Raw genomic sequence first — 27,098 nt, forward strand, 5'->3', positions numbered from 1 at the left:
CACAAATAAATAGGAGAAAATAAACAAAACATACATCAGTTTAAAAAGATTAATTTTTAGATCCTGTTCTAGTCATGAACTGGGGCTCAAACTCCATGGACAAGCTAAACTATTCAAAAAGAACACTCAGAAATATTTTCATGATTTATTATCAACATAAACTATTTATCATAATTAAAATCTACTAAACAAACATTAAATCAAAGAAATTGCTACACAAATCTAAAAATATTGAAACTTGGAAAGTGGTGCTCATTTGGTATTGAAAATACACAGAAAAATTTTCATACATATATCTAAGTCAGAACATCCAGAAATAAAAAACAAAATAATTTACTAGATCTAGCCAAGATTAGGGTTTCATCTAGTTACAAAGGTCAACTGGTGCTCAAATTTTTACACAACACTAAGCATGCCATGTATTACATACCAGACAAAAATCACCTATAGATTCTAAGTAGAACTCCTAGAACAATTATAGCCTTTGAAATCTAATCTTTTTCCTAGATTAAAATACAAACAGAAAATAAACATGTGCATGTAATGAAAGTTGTAGATCTTGTTGCAAGGATTCCAAAACATTTGGATTTACATTTTTCTGATTTTTCTATGAATTTATATCGAATTTACAAGTTTGCTGGTTTGGAAAACAAAAAGAAAAAGAAAGAACTTTTTGCGCAGAGGCCCCTGGAAGACTTTTTCTTCTCGCGGATAGGCCCCTGGCCGGAGTTTGAAGCAGGGGAGCGGCGGGCGGCCGGATTCCGGCGCCTGGGGTCAACGGCGGCGAGGGGAGCTAGGGGGAGGAGCAAGAGGAGAGCGAGAGCAACCTTGGGGTGGCCTCGGTTGAGCTTGGGACGGCCGGTGGTGGCGCCTCCGCGGAACAGGGGCGGCGGCGGCGGCAGTTGGCGGCGGCGGCGGCGGTCCGGTGGCCCGCGGCGGCGGCGAGCGGGTCGGGGAGCACCGGTGGAGGCCAAGGGAGCGAGCTGCGGGGGTTGTTGGGCACGAGGGAGGGCGGAGGAGGGGGCTCCGCAGCAGCCTAGGGTGCGGCGGCGCTAATGGCGGCGGCGTCGGCCGTTTTCGGGCAGAGGGGCAAACGGGACGCGGCGCTCGTGCTCAGGGAGGAAGGAGAGAGGGGTGAGGGCGTCGTGGAGCTCGCGGGATGGTTCCAGGCGGGTCAAGGCGAGGGGGAGGGCATGACGCGGTCGGGCGGTTCAGCACGGCTTCACCGTGGCGGCTCGGCGTCTAACCTCGGCGTGCGCGCACGGGATGGCGCCGCGTGGAGAGGCCGAGAAGCATCGCGGAGGAGCCAAGGACGGGGCGCGGGGAGAGCACGGCGCGTGGCCGGCGGCCTTAACTCGACGGCGACTTCGGCTCGGCAGAAAACAGGGGAGGGAGAGAGAGCAGAGAGAGTAGAGAGAAAGAGGGAGAGAAATTTGTTTGATTTCAAATTTGAATCTTTCTCAAAATTTTCAATTAACACTCGAAAAATTTTGAATACGAAAGATGTTCCAAAATTCAAATCCTGCCACTTTTGTTTCAGGCCTACTTTCATTTGGGACCCAATTCAAAAGTTCAATGTGAATCCCGACAAATGTAGTTATTACCCAGTTCGAGCTAAATTCAAATTTTTCTTCAACTTTCGCATGAAAACTTAAATATATTTGAGCATGACAAATGTTCAACACTTAAAACTCTACAAGCTTTATTTCAAGAAAAATGTTCAATTAGACCACGGATTGAAAATTATTTTAAATTTAACACAACCAAGATTTTGAATTGCTAACCATTTCATGTAGACTTGCATTGGGTTAAGGGTACATGATTTGATGCTAATGACCCTGGTTTAGCTAATGACACACCTGGGGTGTTACAGCTTCAGAGCGCCGCCGTCCGCGAGCTCGAAGCGGAAGAGAGATGGAGGGCGGAGGACGGCGCTCCGCAGCCGCCGTCACGCGCGCACAGTACTGGGCGGGGATGGAGGAGGCTCGACGGAGCTCGAGGAGCTCGGTGGAGTGGCCGTCGCGTGCGCGCTTGCCGCGCATGCCGCCGCGCGTGGCCGCCGCGGGCGAGCGCCACGGCCGCCCCCGGGCTTGCCACGCCGCCGGACCGGCGCGAGCGGAGGGAGCAGGGCCCTGGTCCCGCTCGGCCACCCGCACCTGCTCGGCCTGCGCGTCGCCAGCCCCGCGCCCGCGGGAGCCGCTCGATCCGGGGCGAGAAGCAGCCATGGAAAGGGAGGCAGGGGCGCACGCCGCCGGAGAGGAAGACGAGGACGGTGCTAGGAAGACGTGCTTGGCGGAGCTCGGGGCGAACACGGGCGTGGGGGAGGATGCCCTCCAAAGCACCTCCACCCCTGCTCCTTCTCGTTGCCTTGGTGGCCTTGGTCAAGAGTCCGACAGCAATGGAGTCCATGTGATCTGCGATTCCCATCGGGGTGGACCTCGGCTGCGCCTACTGCTGGTCGTGGATGGAGCTGACGAGCTTGTGGTCCCGTGGGTGAAGTGATTCGGTCGGAGATGCGCTGTGGCCAGTGAATTTGATCGTCGGAAGGAGAAGTGGAAGACAGAGATGGAGAGAGAGAGAGACGAGAGTCAGAGAGAGTTCCAGAAGGGGAGAGACCGAGAGAGATAAAAGAGAGAAAAAAGGAAAGAAAAATAAAAGGGAAAAAAGAAGAGGAGAAACAGTAAGAAAAAAAGAAAAAGAAAAAAAGAGAAGAAAATTAATTTTTGAAATGGTAATTATAGATTGTTGAGTAAAAGGAAATGTGTTTGTTAAAACAAGATGGTAGTTGGAGATAGAATAAAATATGTGGTAGTTGGTATAGAGTATGGGATATAGAGGATGACGGTTGCAGAAAAACTGAATGTAGAGGAGAGAATTTTGCTGATTAGGATAAAATATTTCTTTTAGAGTATAGAAATAGAGTACAATGAGTGTGGATAGTCTAGAGCCCCTTTTGCAAGATTTCAAAACCGGCACCAGCTGGCGTCATGGGAAGCCCTGTCAATCGGGTTGCTCCATGATAGCTCCATCAGAGGAGCCTATGAAATTATGCTCTCTGGAGCCCAACGACGGAGGGTGAGCAAGAAAACATAGCTCCACGCGGCTCCGCTCGTCCATTTCACCTCCTTTGTCCTCGTGAGGGGCGGCGGACAGAGAGACGGTGTGGGAGCTCGACGTGAAGGGACGGAAGCGGCCACCGCGGGAGCCCGAGGCAGGGCGGACGGGCCGGCACCCGGCGACGGGAGCGGAGGCGAAGCAGCAAGATGTGTCGGACACACGTGATTTAAGGAGGAAGAAAGGAGTAAGGTAGCCGACGATGGGTGGAGGTAGGCCGATGGAGCATGGGAGCAAGCCACGGCGCACGGAGGAAGAAAGAAGCGAGAAGAAGGGATAAGGAGGAAAGAGAAGGAAGGAAGGAATGAAGGAAAAATAAAAGGAAAGGAAAAAAGAAAAAAAAAGAGAAAAGAGAAAATAGAGGAGGGGATATTATAGTCATTTGACCTTTTATATGGATATTAAATTTTCTGAGAAGCTGTTTCGTCAAATATTTTTTAAAATAATTGCAACTTTATCAGAGAAGCCGCTCCACCCGATAATCTGCAGCCAAGCTTTTTTAACGAGCCGAGCCTTGCCAAACGAGTTCTTATTTTTCTCTACCATCACAAAGCTAAACTGGTTCTCTCGGTAGAATAGAGTGATGACGTAATGTTTTTGTAATTCTTGTTGTCGTGGTGTTATTTTGGAAATACCAGAAAAGGTGTATTAAAAAATAAAACAAAATTCTTTTACTTCAAGGTTCTACTCCTGTGCTCCATCTTCTAGTTTTATTTCCTTTGCAAACCATAGAAAATTTTACTTTCTCAAGGGGGATATATGCTAAAATCAGAAGCCGTGGATGGCAACAGGCCGGAGACTTCCGACTTCTCAACCACGGCTTCCCTCGTCTGACCGTCGGCGCCAAAGGGCAAGGGGAAAACGGAGTGGTTCTTGTTTCTCTCCCCAGCGCAAGCTGGTGGCGGAATCAACCCAAAACCTTGCCGGATTTCCGACCTGATCACGACATGGTAACTCGCGCCCAATCGATTCGAGTGCTCGCGGGATCCCCACGGTTGTCTTCCAGTCGGATCTGAATAAAACTTCCTTCTTTTCCTTGGCATGGCGGTGCAGATCCGGTTCATCCTGCTGCAGAACCGGCAGGGGAAGACGCGGCTGGCCAAGTACTACGTCCCGCTCGAGGATTCGGAGAAGCACAAGGTCGAGTACGAGGTGAGATGCGTGGATCAGAGCTGCTTTCGATCCCGTTCTTGATTTTTTATTCGGGCTTCCTGATTCGGTTTCTTGCTGGCCCGCAGGTGCACCGGCTGGTTGTCAATCGGGACCCCAAGTTCACCAATTTCGTCGAGGTAACTCCGGTTCCTGGATCTTTGCAAATTCTTCTTAGGGTAGAAATTGAGCATGGTTAGGAGGGTCGTGGCATGTGGGAGGTGGACCAAATGCGAGTTTGGGAATAAATGGGGGTTCATTTCCATTGATGACAGTAACAACTGAGCAGATTATGTGGGCTGTTGATCAAGAACTAAAGACTTCTGTTGTTGATACTATCTGAGTGAATGAATGACATATGCTGTATGAATAGTTTCTTTTCTGTCAGCATTTCGATTTCTTGGTCGAAATTCTGTAAGGCTGTCACCTAGTAGGTTGATCTGTGGATATCAATGTTAGCCTAAACGGTAAATGCTAAACGGTCGGCAAGGTGCTGTGTAGTGTGTAGACTGTGTACATGGCGTGTACACGGAATTAAACGGATTACACATTTTTGTACTATATTAATAAAAAATAGATACAATGACATGTATATATGTCTAAAAACTTGTAATCATAGCTCAAAATTTAAGACAAACATTAGTATGTAACACTAACATGCAGCCTTATAATTGATACTTGATTGTTCTCATAAATTACTGAGTGAATGACGCTATGACAGTCACAAGTCACATTAGCACATAGTTCTCAGTTGACAGTTCTCACAGCCACAAACATACATAAGAGTTCTCGCAAATGACTAACATCTAAAAGTTCTTAAACATGCATATATGATGATAATTGATAAAGTGATAACAGTTCCATCAAGAATGTCAAGGCACCAAGCTCAGTCATCATTCTTTCCCCTTCCACCTCTTGCTCATAACTAGTTGTCACCACATTCTCTTGATAAGACTCAAATTCGATTTCTTCCTCCTCATCGTTTATTAGTTCTTTTGTTTCAGATTGGACATCCACTTCAATCTCTCTTGGCTGAGCCAATCTTGAACTCCTATGCAATTTTGTGACCTGCTTATTGAGTTGCATGCACCGACTAGTTCAACCCAAAAGCTTAAGCTGATGGGGAGAGGTAGGGAATTCACTTATATTCCAACACTCCTCACGTGGAGGCTCCCTCAGGCCTCAAACGTGGAATAGGAGCGAGCAACAATTATTTTATTTAATTGCGCTAACCAGGATTCGAACTCGGGACCTCTGGCTCTGATACCATATTGAGTTGTATGCACCGATCAGTTCAACCTAAGGGGGTGGGAATGATGAGGACATCCTTCACTATTACCCACTGGCAAAGACGCAACAAAAATGGGCCAAAAGTGGCCCAGTTGTAGTCGGGCGGCGACCGTGTGAGCCGCATAATCCCACCTTGCTTAGCTTGGGAAGAGAAAGCCACCTTAAAAGGGAGAGCCACCCTTCCCCTATTGGACTAGTCTTTTGGGGCGATTGGGCCTTTTCCTGAGTGGGTGCGCCGGAGTGCGGTGCTAAGATTGCCGAGGCACAACAAGAGGCCCTAGTGGCGTTGTAGGCCGGATCAGTGCGTCGTAATCTCTGTTCTCAAGGCGTCGCCTAGGCGACGCCTAGGCGTCCATGCGCCGTCCACTGATTTGCGCCTTGCTCGCCTAGGCGCCCAGCCGCTCCACCTTGCTAGGCGTCCGCCTTACCGCCTTGAGAACAGAGGTCGTAATTTCGGATGCCGGTGCTAAGATTGCGGGATTCGGGGAATCCGGATCGGTGTGTCTGGCTTTTCATCCAATCCCACCTGGGCCGGACCGTGGAGAACAGGTGGGGTGGCGGCGGCGCGAGAGGAGGGGCGCCGGCAGCCCTAGGGTTAGGGCAGCGGAAAAAAAAAGAGATCGAGTTTTGGCTCTATACCATGTAGAAGAGAATAGAGATGCGTATAGTATTGTGGATTGTATTAGCCTGAGCTTTGGGGCTGAATATATAGGGGTACATGACTTGGAGGGCAAGAAGCCTCTCCTACAGATATGGTAGGATACGGATACAATCCTAATCTACCTAATATAGAGATATCTCTAATATACTCTAACACTGCTCATCCCCACATGCCTCTGCAATCTGTTGCCATGTCAGCCCTGTAAGAGCCTCAACATCAGAGTTGTCATCATCTCCAGCATCAACCATCCAACCTTAGGCACAAGTTGCTTCTGTTGTGACCAAGGGACCAATGTTGTTGTTCTTAGCTTTAGATTTTCTCTTTGTATGAAGGTTGTTGAATCGTACATAGACAAGTTGCTCAACTCTCTCACAAGTGAGCCTGTTTCTTTTCTTCATATGAATCTGCATAATCAGATTCTCAAGTTTATTGATTAGAGTGTTGGACAGAGCAAACATGGTCATAATTCACAATCAACTCAAAGTTTGGACAGCTAGTGACTCACCCCTTCAAAGCAACTCCAGTTTCTCTCACACCCTGATGAACTTGAGGTCAAAGACAAAATCCTAATGGCCATCCTTTGCAGCGTTGAAACCTGTGTTCCATAATTTCCCCACCATTTGGCTGCACAAGTATAAAGGTACATAAATTTAGATACTACTCAACAGCTTGCAGATCTGGAATACTTTGTAAACACCAATTTAAATTTGCATACCTGGACAAAAATTGTAATCCTTGCAGCCTGCCATTGCTACAGGTTTTGCAAAGTGGCCACCTTGATCTTTGAATTTGTGCAGATCCTCATTGAGAACTTTATTTTTGCTTGTCATAATTACCATGGTAAAAAGTAGCAACAAAAAGAATTAGCAGAGAGAGCACATGTCAGCTATAGAATAAAGTTTTGAATATTTAATTTGCTATACATGAATCAATGATCAATTGACTGGCTACTTGCTGGTTCAACCTACGACTAGCACAACTGCACAGCTCAAGCTAGTTACAGAAAAGAGCATTTAGCATTGCAGGTTTAAATATCTACTAAATACAATGGAAGTAAATTCAGAATTCAGAGATAAATACAATGGAAGTAAATTCAGGATTCAGAGATAATATAGCTGTATAGAGTCATAATTCAGAGGGCACATTTGTTCGTTGTGGCTTGTAATTCAGAATGAATAAAACTAGCTTTTAAGTGCAGGTTTAAATGAAATAATATGAAAGAACATTTAGTGATACATGCAGCCATTGAACAAAGAGAGAGATCAAAAGGCAAAATTCTGAAGAAGCATTGAGAGCATATGCATGAGACAAAATTCTACATATTCAGAAGTATTCAGAACAAAGGTGGAGATAAATACCAGAAATCATTGGGAACATCAGGTGCATCAGACAACAAAAAGAAAAGGAAAGACTCATACTAATCTCTAATCTTTACAAGATAAAAACTAAAAATTTAAAACATTACTAGAGCATATCATTCAGAGAGTACTACTGCATGCTTGCCTTGGAGAAAGGCATTGAAGAGTACTGTGCCACTAGCACTAGCACCACGACACTACTGCAGTAGTACTGATGCCTTGGCCGAATGCATCTCAGGGCCTGGCCGCCTGGCGCAGTACCTGATATGCATACTACAGAGTAGGCTGTAGGCATACTACAGCTACAGAGGAGAAAGGGAGGGGGATATTACCTTAATTGCTAGAACTCGTAGCGTGCTGGCCTGGCGTGCTGCTGATTTGCTGTGTCCTCAGCTCCTTGCTTGCTGCTGTTGGAGTTGGAGCTCGATCTGGTGGCCAGTGACAGTGGGGATTGACGGGGTGGCTGGCTCCAAGGTGCTGCGCCCGCTGCTGCGCTCACTAGGCAGGCCCTAGTGCGCGGCCAGCACTGCACATGTGGCTGGTGTGGCCCTGCTTAGGGAGCACCTGAGGGGGATCTGACAATGACGATGGAGAATGGAGGGTACGTGGGCCGGCGGCTGGTGAATTTGGGCAGGCAAACCCTAATCCAGAGGGTCATTGGCATCTTATACTGGGCGGCTGGTAGCGGCGGCAAACAGGCCGATGAAAATTTCATCCCCCGCCCATTGATTTTGAGCTTCGCCATTGCCTAAACACCACTGTAATCGCTCAACTCGCCATGCAAAACCGTGCTGTGCCCATGTCGTGTCAACCATGTAGACCGTGTACGACCAAATTTGACCGTTTAAACGGGCTGCCTGTGTAATCATCATTTTTAGCCTAAACTGCACAGTTGACTGCCGAGTAGTGTTTACATGCCGTGTACTCGTTCAGTCGTTCTACACGGCCGTGTAGGCGAACACTGGTGGATATATATATGTCTGGTTATCTAACATAACGCACTATCGTTCTATTGGTTCACCGTTGGACTGGACGATCCTCCTCTGCAGTACTGATCCTTCTGTCTGATTTAAAAGAATGAGATACAAATTTAAGTCATGTGCAAAAACATACAAATCCTTTTCATTGCTGGTTGGAAGATTTGTCACTGGGTTCAATATTTTGCAAACAAAAATGCAATCCAGGCCATATTGAGTCCAATGTGAAGCTCACGTTTATGTAGCAGGGTTGGCTTTGAAACCTCCATTTTGTAATTATGAGCCTGTTGGTTTGAATTGGTTGTTTGTGTAGGAGGCTTGGCTTGAATCCTCCAGTACCTTGACTAGTTTTATACTACCTTGTAATGCACCCTGGATACATGTTAAATGGAAAGTATAAAATCAATTTCTGACTAAAGTATTTGCTGTACCTTTACTGATCCATGTAGGCCCTGAATTATTCAATTACTTCATTTTCTCCTACTAATCTAGAATTTTTCTTATGCAGTTTCGCACACACAAAGTTATCTACAGAAGATATGCAGGGCTGTTTTTTTCAATTTGTGTGGACATAACTGACAACGAGTTGGCATACTTGGAATGCATTCACTTGTTTGTCGAGATATTGGACCATTTCTTTAGCAATGTTTGTGAGCTTGATTTAGTGTTTAATTTTCACAAGGTAACAGATCTTTCTCTAGTTTACCCTGTAAAATTCTTTGTTTGTGGCACAATTATGATCCTTGATGCTGATGGTCCCTTTATATGTATTAAATGAAACATGTCGTTGGATTAACCAGTGGACTTGTTTATACTCTTTCTGCTTCACTTTTTTCCATGGTCAAAACAATACATATGTAGCCTTTGTTGTTACACTAATTCGCATTGCAAGTAATAGTTTCACATGTTTATATAGCTTTAGTCAAATGGCAAGAAAACATCTGTCAGAATTCAGCTGACTAAACACTGAACATAGATGTAGCTTTGTGAACCTCGGGTTTATGATTTTAGCAATTGAAGTTCAGAAACTACCAATTCTTATTTTTTGTTCTGTTTATCTTGAAGGTTTATCTGATATTAGATGAATTTATTCTTGCCGGAGAGCTGCAAGAAACAAGCAAAAAGGTATAGCACCTGCCTCACGTACTTGTATGGCTCTGCTTGTAAATTTATCTGATTTTGCTCTGATTTGGAGTTACGTTGAACTGGCTTTTGACTTTATTTCTTAGGTTATTGCATTTGACTAGCATATGTCAATAATTTCTTGACATGTAATCTTCTTATCAGCATCCATTCACATGCACCTTATTTAGTTTTGACAATTTTGCATGTAGCATGACAGAGCTAAATACTGTCGCACATGACCAGTGCTAATGATGTTTATATTTTTTCACTTTTCTTCATATCTGTTGTTCGTTAGGTGGCAAGTTTCACATTGTAACCTAAGATGTGATAACCAAATTGTATTGTAATCTTGATTCACCTGTCCAACGCCCCACCCAAGATTCCAAGTGCGGGCTTTCGTGTTAAAGCATAGAAAATGAATTAATGATACCCCTTTCACTTCTGCAGGCGATAATTGAGCGAATGGGTGAACTGGAGAAGCTGGATTGAGGATGAGAGGGAAGAGGCAGCTGCTCATGTGCGCTACCATTTGTACAATAATTTGTAGGTGTTGTGCATTTAATTTTGATGTTCACCATTTCGGATTTCACTTGTTGACTTGGTCAGTGGCCCATGCTGTCACTGTTGTCTTGAGGATTAGTCGCCGATGCTAGCTTGAGATTGGTCGCCAGCTGTAGTAAAATCTCTCTGCATCAGTTTCTCCCTGCAGTTGGAAAGAAAAACAATGTTTTGTACTGTGTTGCCACATAGATTGCTTTATGCTGTTTTCCTTAGCTTTGCTCGGTGAAACGTTGTGCTGCATAGATGGGATCGTTCGAGTCGGATCAACAGAAATGCCACATGAGATTCTCTGGCGCGCTTGACTCTGCATTTTTTCGCATATTTGATGAGATGGACAATGTGGAATGTTCTGATCTTCCACCAGGGTTTGCCGTACACGGTTTGGGCCGCAAAGAGAATAAGAGTTTTTTTTTTTGATAGCTGAGAACTTGAAGATAGCTCAGCTAGTTTAGGCTCAACTGGGCGTGAAGAATCGATGAACATAGCTCCGGATCAATGTGGTTTTACTGATCAACTATGGGCGCCTGTTTAGGAGCACTCTACTCTCAAAACAATCATTCCACCAATTTTACTCTACCAACTCCACCATTTCTAGTCCACTCTGTGTTGGGTATTATGTAGCTTCATTCCACAACTCTAGAAGGCCAGCTCAACTCCTTCCACCTTGTTAGCCCAGCCCATTTAAATTACCCCTCCCTTCCATGTGGATCCCCCAGCCCATTTAAATTACCCCTCCCTTCCATGTGGATCCGGTTGTCTTCTACCTATCTCGTGCAGCCGTGGTAGTAAATCGCCTCAAGGGGCAGTGTGGTGCCACGCGTTGTCCAAGGGGCTGGACGTGTCCGCGATCGCGACAAGGGAGGCAGGGCTGGCGCTCGCGGAGGAGGGCGTCACCAGCGAGCAGCCGACGGCGGTGGAGGAGCTCTGCGGTGGCGGGACTGGTCTACTGCTCGGCGTGGGAGTAGCTCGGCGGCGGCCGCCGCTGCGAGCCCCGACGGCGGTGGCGACGAACCTGGGGGCGGGGGCGGGGATTGCTCATCGGCGGCGAGGTCGGAGGGCGGAGAGCGCTCAGTGGCAGCGAGCCCCGAGGGTAGGGGGCGGGGAGCGCTCGATGGTGTCGAGGTCCGATGGCAGCGGCGGGGAACGCTCGGCGGCAGCGAGATCCGAGGGCGGGAGAGCGGGGAGCGCTCTAGGCGAGGAGCAAGCCTCGGCGGCGGCGAGCGCTTGACGGGCGGCCTCACTGTTGACTTTTTCTATTCTTTTGTGAGCTCTGATAAGAATTTGAGTTTAGCCGAAGACCTCTGCTATTCCAAAAGATTCCTTTCGTTTTATACTCTTTGTTTTCTTGGCTAACTTTGTCCCTATCTTTTTTTTGGGGACAGGTTTGAATTTACTAGATATAGATTTTTTTTCGTGACTCGAGAGGACAAATATCACCTAGGTGACTATTGTTCTCGGTAAGGAAATCCTCCAGTGCTGCATTATTCAATTGCTTTATCATAAGTTGATCAAATCAATCATCCTCCGTGTCATCTAAAGCATCTAGATCTTTACTTAGATCTCTTTTAACTTTAGATTGGTTAATTGGTGAGCTGGCTAGCCTACCTTGTTTCAGTTCCCTAATATATCTAGTCACATATTTAGCCTGAGATTCACTAACTCCCATCAAAACACCTAAAGCAGTGAGGTTTTTTGTTTGATTTTTTGATTATGCATAATTTTTTTATTAATACCAGCAAAGTTATACATCTGAATTATGCATTAAAAGAATTCTTGATTTTCCTTGAAAGTATGAAAGGTTAAGAATGCAAAAGAACATTAAACCTGAGTAATAGGTGGGTGCTTATAATAAAAATAATAACCAGCCGGGGCTCGAGAAGAGGCGCAACCCCCCACCCCACCCCCACCCCCGCGTTTTCATTAAGAGGACCAAGTCTCCTCGCTGCAACCACCACTAAGCTCCTGTAGCTAGTAGTCTGCCAGAGCCCTACGAGTGCTTATAATAGATGGCTGCAGTATATTCTTCTTGTCGAAGATGCTTACAATGGAGGTGGAGCTGGCGTTAGACACTTTGAAGACATCAATCGCGCGCATCTGCAAGAACATTGCGTGGACAGTTCTTGAGCTATATTCACTGTTTCTCCCAAGCTTGCTTGCAAATCCGAAGATAGCTTTGGCTCCCTCATCTTGTTTGGAAGCGCCCAATTTCAATCCAAATTATCCAAGAATCCAACCAAGTGGCAAACTTGAACAATTTGAATTGAAATCAGGTAATCCTTGGGATGTGGTGCAATGGCCAGGATCCGGCCACACCCCCTAGCACAAAAGCACATCATCGCAGAAATAAGCACTTCCATACATGATCATACAAGTTTTACAACAATAAACATGTTTACATTAACTGGGATGGTAGAAAGCGGAAGTTTGCAACTCTCAAGAGAAATCACTCAACGGAAATAAGATAATGAGCCATATTCCCAAGAGCTTCATCCTCAACATACATCGGTCACTTACTCCTCGCTAGCACCACCATCAGTGTGGAAGAACTCCAAGCAACGCGAACCACCCGAAACAACTTAACAGGTACACCGGTGAGTATAAAGGTACTCGCTGGACTTACTAGAGCACCCAGGGTTTAAGAATTAGAATTTGAAAGTTAAGATGGGGTTAACCTGGCGAGACCGGTCCGATCGGTCTCATTGACCGGTCAGACCGATGTCTCTGCTCGCCGTAGCAGAGCACACATCACGGCGTGCCCCATGTCGCCACCGGCGATCACAGCGTGCCCCATGTCGCCACCGGCGAGCGCGCCACGCGCCGGCCATCCTCGGCGTCAACCACGTCGCCACCGCCTTGCCATGTGTCTCCCCTGGTCACGACGTCCAAGTCCCAGTTTGCTTCTTCCTCCTCCCTGAACAGAACTCGAGCAGAGCCACCGTTGCCACCGCTCCGGCCAGCTCCGCCCACCGCTCGTCGATTCCTTCCACCAACACAGTCCTCACTTCATCCTCCACCCAGCCACGAGCTCGTTTGAGCCATTTTCTAGCCAAAATCGGCTCCCCACCATCGTCTGCCATTGTTAGCCGCTCGGAGCTCCGCTCCCACCGTCGAGCCCCTTCTTCCGGCCTTCCTCCGCCCGATTCCAGCCCGAGGTGAGCTTCGCAGTGTCGCCTCGTCCTCCCCGACCCCTCCACTCGTCGTCCTCGTCATCACCGGGGCCAGAGCAGCTGTTGACACTTTTTACGGGCCAACACACGATCGCGCTAGGTCGCGCGGCACGAGTAGGAGCTCCTGGCAGCACCTCCTGCGTGGAGCGGTCAGACCGGTCGCCGTGCAGAATGACGACGATCTGACGAACGCTCACCCGGGAGGGACCCCGTCGGGGTAAGCACGCGTAGGGTTGCCCTAGGCTTGGCAGGCCAGCTAGGGTGTCCTCAAACGCCATGGAGACGAGAGAAGAACAGCATGTCGAGGTTGGAAAAGCTAGGGTAAAAAGAAAAAGTAGATAAAAGATAAATGTATTTGATTGGTTCGATTGGGTTGTATCCTCAATCAGCCGTGACACTTTATATTTATAGGGTGGGGAAGACTTACCCCGCAAAAAATCTTATTTATAGATCTAAATTTATAAAATTCTCTAATTGTACTCGGACTCCTCATGGACCGGTCGGGCTCCTACCGGATCAACTACAGCACCAGACCGGTCAGACCTCTTGGTCAGACCGATCAGACCGATAGATGTCAATTTTGGCTGTCAACATATGCCCCCCCTATTTTTTGGTAAAGCTTGCTTACCAAAAAATATTCTTTTGAACCAAAATTGTCTAAGGACGACGATTAGCAACGCATTGGCCATATATTATCTCTAAACATGCTAAAAATAGCCGAAATAAGAAAACTAGCAAATGTAACAATTTCTAGCTTAGGATGAGCGAACTATTTCGGCTTTAGCATGTTCAATAATAGAAATCTTGACACGGCCAATGCGGCCGATTATTCAAATTTTGGCTTCTTGGTATGGCATAGTCATAATATGGCAACCAAGGATTATACCATAACCATGGATTATAATTGGGTATACCTCAATACGCGTTCCATGGCATATGCATCAACAGAATAAATGATGAAGACCAATGCGATGACCGCTGATTCTTTCTTGATCTTGGTGATGAAGCCCTTCTTCGTTTGCCTTCTAATTGATTGCTTTGTTTTTTTTCAGACACCTTCTTGTATTTATCCAGAAGCTCCTCAAAGGTCGGCTTGGTACTATTTTTTGCACCACCAGAATTTCTATGTTCAGACCGGTCTGACGAACCGGTCAGACCGCTCCTGTCAGAACCGATATGATTGCTCTTATCTTGCCCCTGAGCCGAACTTGAATATTGTTCGACTACATTATTTAAATAATGATCATCATTGGGGACAATTTTACTAATTGAGCTATCTGATTGCTCTTCAACAACCGGCTTTTCTTTATCTAATGTCAAATCTGAATTTTTGTTTAATCGTCCATCTTTTTTGACATGATAAACTTGCTTGATCACCTTATATTTCTTTTTCTGTATAGACCGATCTTTCTGAACAAAACAGTCATCATTGATAGGTGATGGTTCTCTAATTGCCGGTTCCCTATAGGTAACATATTTTGAGCACAAATATGTAGGGAGAAACAGCATACATGAATTATACACTACTAGAAACCGAAATTTCCCTGTGTGCCGGAAACCATCAGGGATATAGGGTAAAACCGTCTGGAAAACTAATTCTAACAGCAAACCGACAGGGATAAAGTGACAGAAAATAAAATTGCTGACGGGATTTTCCTGTGTGTTGACTCACAAGAAAAAATGTCTGTCAGATTAAAGAATCAGTCAAGAATCATTTCCCTGTAGGACCTTACCAATTGAATTTCCTTGTCAGTTACCCATCAGTGTTATTGATTTATCCCTGCCAGTTGCCACACAAGGATAAAGTATTTTTCCTGTCGGTTGCCACACAGGGAAACCTTACTGGACTTTTTTAAAAAAAAAAACCAATACACAAATTACCAATTTATAACTGACATTTCAAATTCAATCACAATCAGATATTGCACATATAGCTAATTTCAAACACACAGGCTTATACATCTGTACAATCCATGTAAGCATCAATCATTTCTCAAAATTTCTAGCATGTACATATCAAAACCAGCTCTCTATATTTGTTTTCATAGAAAGTGAAAAACACACACACATCATAAACACACACATCGATGAGGCAGCACTAGCTGTGGATTCAGCAGGAGGCGCCCATGGATTTCTCGTGGTCCTCTAGTCGATCCCGGACACACCATACCCGGCCGCCGCCAGCCACACGCCGCATTCTGCATTCGGCGATCAACCATGCATTTGCAGTGTTCAGAAACAGGCCAGGAAACAAAGAACAAGAAAAGGAACATCTCTGAAGATTATCTGATTCTGATCCATATTGCATTTCATAATGGGTTGCATAGGAATCGAGCACATTATTAATTTATTTATTACAATATACTTTAATCTATATCGCTGTACCATAACACATGAAATCAGGAAATGAACAGATTAAAGCAATAGGAAAGGCTGAAAGACACTATCTGAATAAACAAACCATGTTACTGTAAAAAGCTTTCCATGAAACCAAGGTTCTAAAAAACGCTAGACGCTAGGCGAACACTTGCCTATGGTTCAGAGTTTTTTGTGATTAAACGTAGATTGAACATGATTAAACATGTGTTGTGATTAAACGACACTGTGATTAAACGCAACGCTTGGCCACCGTTCAGCATTTAATCAAGATTAAACGACGTTTAAAACGTTTTTTAGAACACTGAATGAAACATGCCCAAAGATGAGGCAGATCATACATGCATGTGTTAAGTGAATTATGCTAGTCCATGTTGAACTCATCCATTTTTTTAAAAGGCAAGATTGTACTGAACTTTTTTTCTTGCACAAGGAAACAGTGATACAATTAAAAGGACCTGCGTACCTTCAAAAATGAACTATAGGCTCTTTCTGGCAAGGTTCAAGAAATCGCGATTAATCGCAAGATTAATCGTGATTATGCGTTGCGCGCCGGGTAAACACGTCGATTACAACTTAATCGAGCATTTAATCACTGGACGCGTTTAATCAAGCGTGTAGTGCGGCCTCGTGTAATCGCTAGAAACGCGCACGTAACCGGTCGAAAATCGTTCGCGCGGTTCCCACGGGCGCGAAAGCGAGAAGCGGGGGCAAAATTGGCGCGCGGCGCGGCGCGAAAGCGGGCAGGAAAGAATCACGCGCGGCGGGAAAGATTGGCGCGGGTCCGTCGGGTTACCTCTCTGTCGTGCCCTTCCCAATCCATAGCCGCCGCATTTGCTCGTCCACCGCGCCTCCTGCTCATCCAGACGTCCGCCGCGCCTCCCTGCGCCTCCGCCGCGCCTCCCTGCGCCGTCCGCCGTGCCGTTTCGGTCCGCTGCAGCTCTGCTTCCCCACCTCTGCAGTCCACGCCTCCCCGCGCCATCTTCCCCACCTCGTAGGAGTGGAAGGAATCAGCCTAGAGATTTACATGAAGAAGAAGAGTTCGAATCTGAAGCCGACAGTGACTATGAGGAAGAGCAAATTCCTAGGATTGAAGCTGTCTGGACTGTGGACTGCTGCATGTTGTGTTTGCCTATCATATTTTGCTTGATTGTGCATTTGTGCTATGTACTATTAGCTGCTAGCTGCTAGCTGCTGCTATGACTTTTAAGTTCTTATTTTCTTCGTGTCAGAAGTTTGAACTATGAACTATGCTATGTCATCATGTGGCTATCTGCTACTTCATGTGGACTGGTATGCTGCAGGCTGCAGCTGTTAATTTCATGCTCATTGTCATTCTTTCTTTCTTTTCTTGGTCATAATCTATTGTTAATGTCCAGCTGTCATCTTTTTGTTTTTTTTCATGAACTTAAACAGTTAAACTAATTAGGTTGTTGTCATTTGTGTAGGTACAGTTTCTGTCTAGCAAAGAAGATGGCCAGAGGAAAGAAATTACTGGTGTAAGACCTCTTGAAAACCTCCTTTTTTATTTTTTTGGCAATATTAGTACAAACGATTAATCACATTTAATCACGATTATTCACGATTACTCTTTTACCGTGCTCGAACGCGCGCACAGCGTGTAGCGATTTTTTGAACCTTGCTTTCTGGATCAGATTCCCCATCTTTGCCCGGTAGCTGCACCATTTCCTTTCACGCCATCACAACTGAAACTTAGCATAGGGGAAGTAATATCAATTCAATAACTTTGCTGCAGTCAAATAGAAGCCAGTATACAGAAAATACTACTATGCATAATAATACCAGAAGCTACAGAAAATTAAGCCATGTCACTACCAATTAGATAGAGAAAATGCAGCGCTTCTAGCAGAGGAGATGGAAAAAAATGCAAGATTAAGCATCAAAAAATGACTATTATTCCTATCTTCAGGTTTCCTATCGAATCCTTTCCATCTCAGTATGAAAACAATATCACATAGCTCAATGAGTAAACAAATGAAGCACAAAGTAGAGGAGCCAGTAACATAGCTAAGCTAAGACAGTAGACAAGCACTATTACAAAAGCAGTTAAGCACATGATTTTGTAACTACAGACTACAGGATAGAGGCACAGAGCACAACCAAGTTGCACAAGCAGGAAGAGGCACAGAGCACAACCAAGTTGCACAAGCAGGAAGCAACAGAGCAGAGCATAGCCAAGAACAGCAATAGGTACTGAACACCATTAGTTCTTGGAATGCAAGATACGAGATTACCTTCCCATTTCAACAGAGCATGCACTTGCACCAAGCCACCAACGTGTAAACTCTTATCCTGAAACCATTATTATCATGTATTTTAGCATAGTTCATTGGGGATGGGCATGTTAGCTAGAGGTATTTTAGCACTACATGAGCACTACGTGGAACGAAAATCAATTGGAGCTAGATCCATGAGCGCCTGGCCTGCCGCACGTACGGGCCCATCACATGCAAATCCGTGGAGCTAGATCTTTTGGTATAGGGACTCAAAGGGCATAAATAATAGCAAGAACGAGTTTACTTCAGACCTACCGTAACCAGATGGCCAGTCGTTCCAACCGAGCCTCGCGGAGGAGTAGTCGCGCGCCGGCGCTGAGATGCGCCCGCAGGCTGCTGCTTGCCGTTCCGCCCGCCGAGATGCGCTCGCAGGCTGCTGCCTGCCTTTCGCCCGCGCCTCACGGAGGCGCAACCAGGCGCCAACGCCGGGTCGCCGCCCGCCGACGGAGCTTCCTAGCGGCTAGTGCTCGGCCGAGCCATCGCCCGCCGCGGGGCTACCGCGGAGCGCCTACGGGGCCGCCATTCACTCGCCTCTCACCTCCTGCGGAGGATCTGATGAGGAGTTGTCGTCGGTGGAGAGGGAGAGGCGTGGATCTGAGGAGGGGTCTGGCCGTCTGGGGGCGGGGGCGGGGGCGGGGGGAGGGGGATGGAGTAGTTTGCTAGGGTTTCCCGTTGGTGAATGTGATTCATTTTATACACAATAAGAAAACGATCTAAACCGTCAGATGAGTGATGGGTGGATAGAAAACTTTGGGCCAACTTTGGGCCGTGTGTGCGTACTCGGAAAACGGCCCAGTCTCAGATTTTTCAGCCCACTTAGGTATTTGTTTTTATTTCAAACTAAGACATCTTTGTAAGTGATATATAAAAATAATAATTTAATATTAACCAATGCAATTTTCATATATATTATACTGCATATAAGTTGCCCCGTAAAAAACTCAATAATTTTTGAACTCATTTACTATTTTTAATACTTTAATTATTTTCTATAGTTTCATTGAAAGTAATTACAATTTAAACTATATATATTTCAAATAATATTTAAAAAACTATAAAAAATGTATTTTAAGAACTTCTGTTCCATTGTAGCTCACACCCTAAAAATAGATGAAAAAGTTAAATATTCGTTAGGAGAAATTCAAACTTCTATCTACAAATGACAATATAATAATTACAATAATATTTAAATTTGATAAAAAAAATTCTAGAAATTGATGTGGCAGCATAGTTTTGTCCTATAAGATTTCTATAAAAAGATTAAATAATTTTAATAAAGTGAGACCACACATTGTTCACAAAATGATACATCTTTCATATACTTACATATAACTCAAGGCAAATTTTCAGATTTGCATACCTTCTAACATTATCAAACTCGTATGCACCTCAAATTTTAAAACAATCATATGTTTACCGTAATATTAGAAAATATGAAGTTATATTATCAATTATTATGTAAAACACATGTTTTTATATTCTCTATTAAAGTTGATGAAAACATGCCATATGAAAAGAATCCAAAAAATTAGCAATTAGCATACAAATAAATGCCATTAAATGAAAGATATTGATTTTAGATAAATATAGCAAAAAGAATGATCAAATTTGGAGTTCATATGAGGGATAAATACCAATTACAAACTTCAATTCCAGATTAAAAAGAAAAATTGAACCATATATGTGTTCTTCACCTCTAGCGCAATTTCCCTGTGAGTTGCATATAAACTGACAAGAAAATTAGTATTTCCCCGTGAGTTCTATAAAGGCGGACAAAGAAATTGCAATTTCCTTGTGAGTGTGGGAAACCGACAAGGAAATTGGTGTTTCCATGTGAGCCTTCCTGATACCGTCAAAAAAATTACTCGGCACAGAGGGAAATTTCGGTTTCCAATAGTGATAATACCATGACTGATAAAAACAAGGCATGCTATAACAAGATCAACATGGCATAGGTATAAGTGACCCATATGACGGAAATGGCACTGAATTAGGAAAATTATTCCATTGCCGATTCCGATCGTAGAATTGTTGTCTTGGAGTAGATCTTGAGTGTTTTGGATGTTTTGGCCGACTAGCATCATTATTTTGTTTTTTGGATGTAGTCGGAAGCTCTCCAAGAAAAGGCTTCGGCCTTTTCTTTTGATGCTTGTGACGGCCTTTGGATTCAACGGTTTTCCAAACACCAACCTCGGGTTTTTTGGGCTTTACCATCTTAGGTTTTGTTTTATTTTGCAAAACCCTAGATGAACCGGTTAGACCGGTCAGACCGGTTGCAGTGCAACCAACAGTTTTGCCTTTGTTTTGTTGCCCCCTGAGCGTTAAAGTACTAGATTTAGTCTCTGTGCTCTTGCTAGGGGATTTTGGTTTGACAATTTCGGCTTGAGACGACCGAATTGTATCTTGACCAGCAACATTAGGCAAACTTTTGCAAGGATTATTAGCTGGCTTTTCAATAACCGACTTTTGAACAATAGGAGCTTGAATTGAACTATTTTCTTGATCAATCAAATACTGGACAAGATCAGATAGAGCATCGGATAAAGTATCTGAAGATTGTACCTCTTTTAATAGATCAATCGTGGATGGTGGCTTCCACTCCTTTATCTTGATGACGCCTTGCTCTGTTTCACGATAACAGGATAGAAGCAACCTTTCATCCACTTGATCGCACTCTCGCCGATACTCTTGAAGTAGTTCCTCTTGCTAGGGTTTGACGTATCAGCCATCATAGCCTGATTCCCGTCCCCAGCGGAGTCGCCAATTTGTGTTGACGCCTTTTACGGGCCAACACACGATCACGCTAGGTTGCACGGCGCGAGGAGGAGCTCCTTGTAGAACCTCCTACGTGGAGCGGTCAGACCGGTTATCTGGACCGGTCAGACCGGTCGTCATGTAGAACGACGACGATCCGACGAACGCTCAGCCAGGAGGGACCCCGTCGGGGTAAGGGTGCATAGGGTTGCCCTAGGCTCGGCAGACCAGCTAGGGCATCCTCAAACGCCATGGAGACGAGAGAAGAACATCATGTCGAGGTTGGAAAAGCTAGGGTAAAGAGAAAAGGTAAATACAATAAAAGATAAATGTATTTGATTGGTTCGATTGGGTTGTATCCTCGATCGGCCGTGACCCTTTATATTTATAGGATGGAGAAGACTTACCTCGTAAGAAATCCTATTTACAGATCTAAAGCTATAAAATTTCCTAATTGTACTCGGACTTCTCATGGACCGGTCAAACCGGTCGAGCTCCTGCTGGATCAACTACAGCACCAGACCGGTCTAACCGGTCGGGCAACCTATTTGACCGGTAGTAGTGCTGGTTTTGCTATATCGGAATTTCCGACACTCTGTCGGAACTTCTGACAAATTTAATTCAATCGGTCGAGGACCTTTTGTCGGAAGTCACCCAAAACTTCCGACGGACGTCGGAAGTTCTGACCCCAGGTCGGAACTTCCGATCAACATTTCCAGTGTCATGCGGGTCAGACCGGTCTGACCGATTTGGTATACCGGTCTGACCAGTTTGAGTAGTAGCAATGGGGACTGATAGGGAAAGTTAGTGCAAATTGTTAGCAATTGGTTGCGATTGTTGGGTATTTTGTAATTGTACAATCGTATTTGCATTCACTCATAACATATGCATACGATGTAGCAGCCGCGCGCAGCAGAAAAGGTTGTATACAAGGTGGTCGCAGAGCTGCAGGAGCAGCCAGAGCAAGCCCGGCCGGAGGTTTGCGAGAGTCCGGCCAGAGGCCTAATTGAGTCCAGCCCTGTGCAGCAGCCCGAAGTCAAGCCCCGGTGCATAACCCCTATTTTTAAATTATGAATCACTATATAATTATTACTTGTGCATTACGTATTAGGAATTATTTGAAAGTTTAGTTGCATGATCCCTAGGTTCCCTTAAGTCCTATACTAGTATGTGTAGGTCGATAGTACTGTCATGCTTAATAGGTTTCGGTAGAAGTCGAGTGATTTCCTGTCACTCGCGAGTTATAGGATAGAAGTCGAGTAACTCCCTGTTACTCGTGAGAGCCAGGATGTATTTATATTTCAGAATGTGAGTTACCAAATTCAAGTTGGGATGAATGGAAAAATTGAGACCGGACGGGGAATGATAATGGAATGCAGGTGTGGCATCAGGACAGAGTTCTTGGTTATCTTAGCTCTGCCTATGTTGATTAAGGACCGTACCGTTGTTGGCAATGCTCATCGGGGATTGAAATGTACTAACTGCAGGTCGGGAGTAGGAGGTAGTCGAAACCGATAAGACTAGTACTGCCTTGCTTCGAAAGTACAGGAACCCGCACCCAACTCCTAGGGTGGTCGAGTGGCCACAGAGAAAGGGGTTGCATGTATTTACTTTTGGTGGTCTTTCGTAGGGCTCGGCTGACTATATGTCGTTGGGCTGGTTCCTGTAGTCCGAGGTGGGAAAGGAAATGGTTGGTGCGTGTGGTCCGATGGGACATTTGCGTGCCTTGTTGGTTAGGTCCACCTTGCAAGGTTAAATCGAATCGATTCACCGTGTCTCGTGGATATGAGAGCCTTGATCTCTTTGTCACATCGTAGTAATGAGATATGGAATATGTATTACATAGGATGATGATTACTCTGAGTTGTTATCTAATACTCCACCATGTTTGTTCTAGATGTTATGCAAATATTAGTTGATGATTACTCTATATAGAATCATGAGCTAAAATCTTGGAAATAAGGATCCACTTTTAGTTGCTTTTCCGCCAAACAAACCACCAGCCAGAAAGCTTTGCATGTATAGTTAGTGGGCTAAGTATACCCATAGTCGGGTAAATCTTGCTGAGTATTAGTTGCTCAGGGTTTGTTGCCACAATGCTTTCAAGCCATACAAATATAGACTTCTGTCCCTGCTGCGTCAAGTTCATCCGCTGCGACGTGGAAGGTTGGGAAGTGGCGGAATCGGATACTTAGCTTCAGGAGATCTTCGGGGGCACACTTAGGGTGTGTCATTTCCCATGGTCAGTTGTGGGTGTAGCTGTAGATTTTCCTTTTGTTTTAAACAGTTGAAAACTTGTAAATTAAGTCTAAATTTGAGCTTCCGGCTTGTAAATTATTTATGTTCTCAAAACTCGGTGTGTAAAACTTAAGGTTTCTTAATATATGTTGTATCTGTACTTTCAAGTATTTGTCGTGCTTGTACCATTGCGCTCACCTTTGTGTGGGACCAGTGTCGTTTCGATCGGGCCGTGGGTTGAGAAATGACCGTCAAATTAAACCGTTAAGTTAATGCGCCAGATGTATTCAAATGATGGCCATGATGCTTAATTTAGAGTTTTAATTTGACGGTTCTGTCACATTTACCCCCTTGACTAAACAAGGATCATGCAGTGGTAGTATATAGGATGTGGCATCTAAAGTAAATTGTAATACGGTGAACTCAAGTATAATAAGCAAAATGACTCAGCATCTATACTAGATATCAATACAGCAAGCATATATAGTGTGAAGTAAAAGCATGTACATGAGCTCAACAATAAAGGAGCACTAATATTAACTCTATGTCAATGCCGGCGTGAGGACTAGGCATGCCCATTGACTAATTAGCGCGGCTGTCATGACATATTATAATCCTTGCAAGGTTGCGCAACTGTACCCACACGAGAGCAAGCCTGGCCGCCACCAAAATCATCGTCATGAAAAAGAGTGCCGAATCATGTCTCAACATTTCGCATATCCGCCCGACAGAGAATTGACAAAGAGGCCATGTTGACGAATGTAGTGAGTCTCTCAACAGGCGACCCACCCACACTAAGCCAATAATCCGGACGATTTTATGATACTTGGCGTACCATCTCATTCCGGCATGTGGTTTGCACGGGATAGAGCCAATGTCCAAGGTACCTATGACAGTCGACTCTAGTGGTTCAACAACCACCCGCTTCGAGTCTGATCATCAATATTAACAAGTGCTCATGTTTTAGTCATTCACACCTATTGTCTAATTAAGGTATAAAAAGGCCCATAGCTCGTGAGGGTGGTGCCATGCCACACCTCGTCTTCTCAGTAGCGGAGGACGACCAAAAATTTAGGTATGGCGGTGTATTTATAGAGTTTTGCTTCTGTCCATCAGGAATTTTACATCGTCCACCATCAAATTCATTTACAATTTATTGAAAAAGCTAGCCATGGTTAGCTATACAACATTACTTCGATTAACAAAACTGATAGGGGCAGAACTAAAAGTTAAGTTCTATATTGATGCTGTTATGCGTCGAGAAGCTAGCACATAAAATAAAATAATCTGGAACTGCTTGCTAGGTAATGTAAGATAAGAAGATAAGAGGAAACTTGTACCTGTTTCACTGCATGGGATAGAAAGGAGAAAAATGGATGGTGGTTTCCTTGCCAGCATAAAGTTTGCCAATTTTCAATAGTTCATAATGATGCAAACCTGCAGCGACACTGATGAGTATAGGGTTAGTAGAAGTCAGCCAATGAAATATAAGCTGATTGTGTTCAATTCAATGATGATTCAACCATGTAAGGTGGGACCTTGAGAGTGCAATACCTCTATTGTAGTATCTGATGTAAGCTGTTGAATAGCTGAATCTTGTTTAGTGCTGCTGCAGAAAACCCTATTCACCATGGAAGCTGCATCCCACAGCAAATCATGTCAATTGTATCCTGGAACAAGGATTAAATAGTTTATTTTAGACTATGAAAAAACACTATAAGAAGCATAACCTGTATTTGCTGAATGGTACCTTACAGGAGAGGAGGCGAATGCAGCAGCCGTTGCCCGTTGGGTTCCTCGTCGACGCGGACAAGGAGGACGGGGCAGACCTCGAGCGCGAAGAAGCGGAAGCGGTATACGTAGCATCGGAAGGTGGAGTCGTCGGCGTGCTCGATGCGCTCCGCGTCTAGCACCGAGTACTGGCTCGCCGGCAAGCTCATGTACTCCGCTGCAGGAGCAAGCGGACAGTTATTTCAAGCGACCCCTCAACTAGTGAACAAGGCGGCCATGAAGTTTGAGGACTGCTGAACCCGGTCAAGATCCCAACGAAGGCCATGACCTTGTGCCGGCCGCGCGATTCGGTGGCGAGGTGGACCGGGATCTCCGCGGAGCCCGTGCCGGAGACATCCCCGGGGCGGCGGTCCCATGCGACGGAGACAGAGAGCAGGCGGGAGGAGTCCGGGCAGCAGCTACGCGCGGCGGGCAGGGAGGTGGAGGGGGTGAGGTCGGCGGCGAGGCCGAAGAGGGGGCAGGCCGCGGAGAAGGCCGGCGAGGAGAGCAGCCGGCGCAGTGCCCCCGCGCGGCGCGAGGAGGGGGTCGAGGAGGCGAAGAAAACCTTGGGGAGCTCAGCATGGCGGCGAGCCGACCGGTCCTCCTCCCCTACGCGCGACGCCGGATCGGAGCTCGGGGGAGACAGGTTGGGGAAGGCGGAGGCGCGGCGCGGAGGCAGGCGGTGGCTGCGGCGCGGAGGCGGGGCGGCGGAGGCAGGCAGCGGCTGCGGCGCGGAGGCGTGGAGGCGGGGCGCGGAGGCAGGCGGCGGCTGCGGCGCGGAGGCTGCTGCGGGGCGGGCGGCGGGCGGAATGCAGCGTGGGGTTGAGAAAAAAAATGTTGGGCTTGGGCTTAGGTATGGCGCGCGCCATACTGGGCCATAACAGGTCTTCCGCCCCTGCGTCTTCTACTATTAACTAAGCATGACTAAGCATATACGAGACTCCAACTAGTCTAGTGGGGTTGACAAGGTAAAGTTCAACAATTAATAAGCAAGGCTAAACATGCATCAATATATGGTAGATAAATCACCAATCAAGATCCCTATCTATTATGCACAAGCAACAAATTATAATTTATTGGTTTATTTTAGAAGGTACTGTTGGGTGCCTGCCTGGTGCTTGCTGAGAACCTTCACAATACTTGACTTCGGCCTGGCTCAAACTTGAACTTGAACTCAACACTCTCTTGCGTTTCGGTCTGCACGTATGCAATGATGCATAAATATAAGCAATGCTTGAATAAGGGTGCATATGATGCAATGGACAAGTCAATTAATTTTAGAAACATACCTAGATGTACTATATTGTTGCACTAGGTTATGACATGTATAATTAGTCAAGATTAACTCTATAGCATCGAGTATTCATCAAGTTTAATTACATGAAATGATAAGATGCACCCTATGCGTTATTAGCTTTGCAAGGTTGATTTCTTGGTTACTTAGTATCTCATAATTAATAGTTGGAAATGAGTAACTTAACTAAATGAGACATGATATGCAGACAGGAATATAAACATGCTCAAAGTGATGCTATATGTTGATAACATAGGCTAAGAAAGGGGTTGGAAACATTGGACAAGTGTTTGGAATAGCAAGGAAAAACAGGGCTTGAGTTCATATGGCGGTCTAATTAACCAGCCCATATGGAGGTCTAACCAGGGGTCAGGTGGCGGTTGGACCTTGACAGGTGGCAGTCCAACCAGGGTCCGAAAATAAGCATGTTACAGAAAGGGTTTTGGGCTCTGATTTCCATCCCGGTCCGACAGCTGAGACCAAACTATGGTCGGACCGGCAATAAAGGGCGATCCCACATAGAGAAGACCAAGGTATCGAGGTAGCCTCGCGGTCCGACCAGGACCAGGATACACCGCGGTCCAACCGCCAGCCACAACAGAACATTGCTAAAGTCGCGAGACTCGCGGTCCAACCGGCCCCAAGGCGCGGTCTGACCGCGGCACGACGAGGTCAACAACCAAGCACGCCACCAGCAACTCCGGCGACGGATTCCAATAAATGAGGCGTCTACAAGCCTCTACTCAACGCCAATAACTTATTCCTCACCTTGGATTTGACATGCATCAAGGGTTTCAAGCTCTAGGCCAACAATAGTGATTTGGGGAAAACATGAATAGAGAGAGGACCTAGGGATGCATTGAGAAGGCAATGTGGGTTGGGGAAATCTATTCACCGATGTCATGGGATGCTCCAACAGCAAAGGCCCCACCCAAGAGTATGGCTCTTTGATGTGGAGTTCTTGGTG

The 27,098-nt window shown here is 45.6% G+C and overlaps 2 protein-coding genes and 1 long non-coding RNA gene across 14 annotated transcripts; 1 reads left to right on the top strand and 2 right to left on the bottom strand.

The window, feature by feature from the left end:
- Positions 1-3,870: 3,870 nt before the first annotated feature.
- Positions 3,871-10,447, top strand: LOC120685721 (AP-2 complex subunit sigma-like). The gene is made up of 6 exons (XM_039967795.1): positions 3,871-4,064; positions 4,168-4,266; positions 4,353-4,403; positions 9,058-9,231; positions 9,615-9,674; positions 10,122-10,447. Exons 1-6 carry the CDS (start codon positions 4,062-4,064, stop codon positions 10,161-10,163), a joined length of 429 nt encoding a protein of 142 aa, XP_039823729.1. The 5' UTR covers positions 3,871-4,061; the 3' UTR covers positions 10,164-10,447.
- Positions 10,448-15,271: 4,824 nt separating this feature from the next.
- On the bottom strand, positions 15,272-18,716 carry LOC120685894. 10 transcript variants are annotated; one of them, XR_005679834.1, is made up of 5 exons: positions 18,331-18,716; positions 18,034-18,091; positions 17,376-17,484; positions 16,575-16,760; positions 15,272-15,600 (listed from the first exon to the last, which is right to left on the bottom strand). XR_005679834.1 is itself a non-coding variant. In XM_039968011.1 (3 exons), the coding sequence occupies exons 1-3, from the start codon at positions 17,440-17,442 to the stop codon at positions 15,548-15,550; spliced, it is 315 nt and encodes a 104-aa protein (XP_039823945.1). In that variant the 5' UTR covers positions 17,443-18,027; the 3' UTR covers positions 15,272-15,547. The 10 variants fall into 10 exon arrangements, 1 of the variants encoding a protein (XP_039823945.1); XR_005679835.1 differs by having other exon boundaries at positions 16,575-16,769; XR_005679833.1 differs by having other exon boundaries at positions 16,575-16,793.
- A 5,421-nt stretch (positions 18,717-24,137) lies between these two features.
- Positions 24,138-25,278, bottom strand: LOC120684515. Of its 3 annotated transcripts, XR_005679332.1 has the most exons (4): positions 24,818-25,278; positions 24,622-24,737; positions 24,408-24,515; positions 24,138-24,172 (listed from the first exon to the last, which is right to left on the bottom strand). It is a non-coding gene; the product is annotated as an uncharacterized LOC120684515 (long non-coding RNA). The 3 variants fall into 3 exon arrangements; XR_005679333.1 differs by lacking the exon at positions 24,138-24,172 and having other exon boundaries at positions 24,203-24,515; positions 24,622-24,704; XR_005679331.1 differs by lacking the exon at positions 24,138-24,172 and having other exon boundaries at positions 24,203-24,515; positions 24,818-25,277.
- Between the last annotated feature and the right edge of the window lie 1,820 nt (positions 25,279-27,098).

This window comes from Panicum virgatum, chromosome 8N (genome assembly GCF_016808335.1).
Source record: "Panicum virgatum strain AP13 chromosome 8N, P.virgatum_v5, whole genome shotgun sequence".
NCBI lineage: Eukaryota > Viridiplantae > Streptophyta > Magnoliopsida > Poales > Poaceae > Panicum > Panicum virgatum.